Consider the following 5258-nt stretch of genomic DNA (forward strand, 5'->3'; position numbering starts at 1 on the left):
AGGTTCCTTAAAGAAGATTTTTTACTAAATGAAACTAGATGACACAGAAACTTTTCCTCTTGAGGAGTTCTGGATTGTATTAATGTAGCAAGAAATGTTGCTCTTCTCTTTAAATAAAATGTGCCCTGATGCTCACATTGAGAATAAAAAAAAGAGCATGCAAATTTTTGCATAGGACCAATGACATCAGACCAATGAAACTGAAGACCAATAGTGTCCCTACCAAAGTTGAAATCAAACCTACGCCCTTATTTATTTTTAATTATGGCAGGACTGGTCCTCCATAAATCTGATGATGAAATGAAAAATTGTCCTCACTCTCACACACCCAGGCCCCTGCGCAAACCTCCCCCCACCTTCATCATGTCTCACCGCTCTGCTCCTAGAGAGCCAACCTCCATTGTGTCCGCGTGGTGGCGCTCGAGCTGTTTCCACCTGAACCAAGCGCATCAGTCAGGCTATTTAACCATAGGGTGTGTGGATTCATTCCGCTCTGAAACTGGGAACCCAAAGCATCATATCTTCTGTAATGCGATTCCAAAACAGCTTTCTAAACTCCACAATTTCTCCAGAGGAACTTTTCTAACTCCGCTCCTCATCTCCACTTCTCACTTGATGTTAATTGCTGAGGGATTGCACCTCTAATCATTGTGGCACCTTTTTTTTTATTTTATTTTTTATTTTCTATAGAAGTTTGATTCATTTTACATGCAAAAGTAGAAAATGAATAGCACCGGCTTCAACCAGACAGACGGCGCACTCTTCAACAAGACGGAGGAGTTTTTCTGCTGCAACTTCTCCTCCGTGGTGACTGATAATGGCTTTGTGGCTGCAGCTCCGGATGAGAGGAGCCTCTTCATCATGAGAGTGGTCCAGATAGCCGTCATGTGCGTCCTGTCTCTCACCGTGGTGTTTGGCATCTTCTTCCTGGGCTGCAACCTCCTCATCAAGTCCGAGGGGATGATCAACTTTCTGGTGACGGACAGGAGACCGTCTAAAGAAGCAGAGGCGGTGATTGTTGGAAACTACTGATGCTGGGATCAGATGGATGAACAATGGACATGTTCTAAAAACCGAAAGAAGTGCCCCCCATGTATGAGGATCCTGTTGGGGGACGCACAGCTGCTCACCTTTAATCATGTGGCCTTTTTTTAATGCCAACAGTCTCAAAGAGGTAAAGTGCGCAGAGAACCTCTTTATTCAAGTGTCCAATGACGCACTGATGTTATTTTATAGTTGTAAAGCATTAACAAGAAGCAACGTTTTGTATTCACTGCTTGGAAAAGAGGTGGAAAAATATATGTTGAATGTTTTCTATTTGTAAAACTTAAGTCAGTATAATCTGTTCAATATATTCTGTGCAAAGAAAAGGAAACAAAAATGTACCAGCTCGCAGAAATGATGAGAGTCTGATTTAATTCCTTCTGTGATTAAAACAATTTTCCTTTTAACTGAAGTCATTTTTGTTAAATCTTACTTTGGGATTCAAAGTTCCTGATAGGTCATCTCAGTTTCTTATCTCTATTGAACAGAAGGACATTTAATATGTAGTTGCAAATTGAAATGGTAAAAAAAAAAAAAAAAAATCCATATTAAAACTAATGATATCTGGATAAAATAAAAATATATTAGATTCTACCTTCATGTTTGAGCTTTTTTTGTTTGGGTTCCATTTAGACAGAATCTATGATAGAAAAAAGAAGTTTTAGAGGGCGGTTAATATTCAAGGCTTCATTATTCATTTATTGATTTATTTTAATCAAGTATTATAGTTTCTAAAAACAAGTTTATATTATTTTAGAATTATAGAAACTCTATAATTCCATTTTTGTAACCTACAAACTTTAATACAATTACATTTAAAATATGTTTGCTGTTTACAGGATTAAATTTAAAATATGTTTCATTGAACAGTTATGATTGTTATTTTTGAGCTGTGTACAGCAGGTTTATAGACCTAGTGCACCCTATGTCACTCTTACAGATTTACTCTGTTCTTGCTTTTTTTGTCAAAATAAAAGTTGGAAGATAAAGATGTTGACACCAGTTAAAATTACAAATACAAAATACAGGTTTTCAGATAACAAAACTGGCCCCACATATCGACACTGTGATTTAATTAATTGGTGAAAGTACTGATTTTTAAGCAATGTGATGCTTTACATCACTAAAGGACTTTAAATCACTACTCTTTTCAGCAGAATTGAACCATTTTCAGTTGCAATGAAGCATTTTTTTAAAAATAATACGATTAAGACTGGACTTTGACTTGATTACTTTGTTTTGTTTTGGTTGGTTTTCTTTTTCTTTTCCTCTCAAATTAATTGTTTTACATCAGGATCCACACTTTCCTTTTAGGCTTTTGTCACGACAGTCTACGTAATTCACAAAAACTGAGGCTGATCGAAAAACCTTTTGGAGAGAAGTTATTTCCACCTTGGAAATCTCACATGAATGCAAATATTGCCCAGTCTCTCTCTAATTAAAAAGCCATAATCAGTGTCCTTGACTGGGGCAACTGGGGAGGAGACCAGTCCCTCCTAGGAAACTTCCCCCTGTTCCATTTGTGAATGATGGATCTTATTGTAGGTCAGTAAAGTCTCAAAGCCGTAAAAATAGTTTTTATACCATTTCTAGGTAACTTTTTTATTATTTTTACCTTAGATGTTTCCCTTTGTGGAAGAATGTCTTGATTTTTGAGATATTTTGGCGCTAATAAAGCTTGGGTGTGGCAAGTGAAAGTACACCAAAAAATTGTTACAACAATAAAATGACACTCTACCAAAAGTGGCAGTCTTATTTTTATAAAGCGCCAGATTGGTATGGACAGGTTTTTAATTTATTAAATAAAAAAGTACCTTTTCTATTAAACTGTATCATCTGGTTATTAGCTTTTATTTTCTAAAGAAAATGATTGAAGCAGGAAAGTGCAAAACAGAATGTATATTTTCACAGAAAAGCGTCTGTCTTTATCGATTGTATAATGAATATATTTAACTAAGTGATTATTAGTAGCTGTTGGAAAGGTTTCAGCCATTAGAGGAGGGAAACATCTCTGCCTTTACATGAAGCTCTAAAACTGTATCATGTTTGCTAATCTATTCTTATTTTGTATAAACTTGTAGAATTTTAAATTTATGTTTAGACAGATAATCCCAGTTTGATGAAGCAGTAAAATATAGTCAACCATCAACTATATACACCTGAAAAAAATCTCCCTGTCTTTATTTCTAAGTGACAACCTAGTAACTTGAATTAATCATTTACTTATTTCCTATCAAAATATCCTAAAAAGAAGCGTTTAAATTTCAATAACATGTTTAGTTAGTTATGTCTAAATGTGGTGGGAATGAAACTTAATCCATTGATTTTAAAGTGAATAAAAGGATATCTGTGGATCAAATTGAACAAAAATAAAATCTATACTGGTTGTTATATGGTTCAGGAATTTTCCAAATGTTTTATCAGCCAATAAAACTACCTTTTTCTCTGCATTTTTCTGTTTCTGTATTTAAAGACGGGCAAACCTAAAACTGATTTTAAAAGAATAGAAATGTTCACTAGAGTTTAATATTTGATAGAAATGTACTATTCAAAAATAAAATTTCTTTCTCATTTTTAGATATGGCTATATAGAAATCGCAAAGATTAATTTTTTTATTCACATGACTCTTTGAAAAATAACCTTATTAATTAGGTTTTATTCTCTCTCTGCCTGAGTCAGGCTTTGATTCATGCAGCCTTTCACATCCTCCCTCCTTCTGTCAAAACATCTGTCGTGCTCTGCCCCAGGGTTCACCTGGCTGCCAGCTCCCCAAGAGCCTCAGAAATTACTTGTCTTGTCAATGCGCTGACGAAGGAGCCACCAGCCAATATGCTGCCATACTTCACTGCCCACCTGTCCTTTAATACAAAGTTAAAAGGAATCAGCTAACATTCATTAAAGTGTCCTTCATTTTGTCTCACTTTTCTCCTGTTTGCTCCTTCTTGATTGTTGTGTCATGTGTGAGAAAGGCTCCTTCTGTCTGACAGCTTTGAAAGATTAACTGTCATAGGCTACATTTGACATCCCTATATCGATGCTTAGGAAACTAATACAATCTGGTAAAACAAAGACTCAGATATGGCAACAGAAACTTAAACTCTGGCAAAAATGTAAGCTAGTAATAAAACTTGCAAAACTTTAATGCATGAAATAGAATTAATGTCCAGTTAGGCAATATAGTTGTTGAATATTAGCAGTGATTACATACATTTTAATTAATATTTTCTGCTCTTCTGCATCTAGTCACTAAAGGCCTGGGCATTAATAGAAGTCTATTTAACTGGCACAGCATGTTACCATTTAAATGTGTGGTAAGGAAAAAAATAAAATCCTAACAAAATAATCATTCGTACCATCCAAAGGTCAACAAGTACAGTAAAATCTCACTATGTAGCCTTAAATCTCAGTACAGACCAGTATGAATTACTGTATAACTGTATTTGCTTAGCTCATTGATGCCTAGGATATGTTTAATGTTCCTTTGGTACGTATTTTGAATTAAACTAATTTAAACTGAATAAAGGCGTGGTACTCTTTTGTAATTATTCGCTCAAGGGTGACACATATCACCTAGAAGGTATTTGGGGTAATTTGATACTGAGTTATTCTCCAAAAGGATAAAAAAAATCACTCACAAATAGTTTTGCTAATACATTTCTTTTATTTATCTGACTTAAAACATTACATAATATATCAACCCTTACTAGATCTAACACAGGGGTTTGCAACCCGTGGCTGTGGAGCCGCACATGACTTTTTGGATCCTCTACAAAGTCTCTTAATGGCTAAAAATGATAAAAAGAACTGTAGTATAATAGAAAATATTAGTCTTAGAAGCTTAAGTGATTTTCATAAACACTTTTTGAATTTAATTTTTACAACACAATGACACTGAAGCTGTAATAGATATTTTATTTTGATTAGTTTGGAAACAATGTGTTTAATTTTTATAATTCTTTCCATCAAATAATGCCCTCTAGAAGATAATCCATGCTTCATTTTTATGAATTGTATTTTTTAAGCTAAAAATACAAATTAAATGTTGGTTGATTAAGATGGTAATGGATTTCAGATGGTAATTATTCAACGAAAACATTAAGTTGTGTTTTATCAAAATTGTAATGTCATTTAATATTTTGTGTCTATAAACAACTTTTATTTAGCTGGACTCAGGGCAAAATATATTTGGATATGAAAGGTTGCAGACATCTGA

At 34.2% G+C, this 5258-nt stretch overlaps 1 protein-coding gene across 1 annotated transcript; it reads left to right on the forward strand.

The window, feature by feature from the left end:
• The first annotated feature begins 466 nt into the window (after positions 1–466).
• On the forward strand, positions 467–2476 carry rprma (reprimo, TP53 dependent G2 arrest mediator candidate a). Its single transcript, XM_038285585.1, has one exon. The coding sequence runs from the start codon at positions 724–726 to the stop codon at positions 1030–1032; it is 309 nt and encodes a 102-aa protein (XP_038141513.1). The 5' UTR covers positions 467–723; the 3' UTR covers positions 1033–2476.
• Positions 2477–5258: the final 2782 nt, after the last annotated feature.

This window comes from Cyprinodon tularosa, unplaced genomic scaffold (assembly GCF_016077235.1).
Source record: "Cyprinodon tularosa strain WSP-4 unplaced genomic scaffold, ASM1607723v1 ctg212, whole genome shotgun sequence".
In the NCBI taxonomy this organism is placed as follows: domain Eukaryota; kingdom Metazoa; phylum Chordata; class Actinopteri; order Cyprinodontiformes; family Cyprinodontidae; genus Cyprinodon; species Cyprinodon tularosa.

Bases quoted from the DNA above. Each gene is read 5' to 3' on its own strand.
- rprma (XM_038285585.1), top strand. From the start codon at position 724: ATGAATAGCACCGGCTTCAACCAGACAGACGGCGCACTCTTCAACAAG.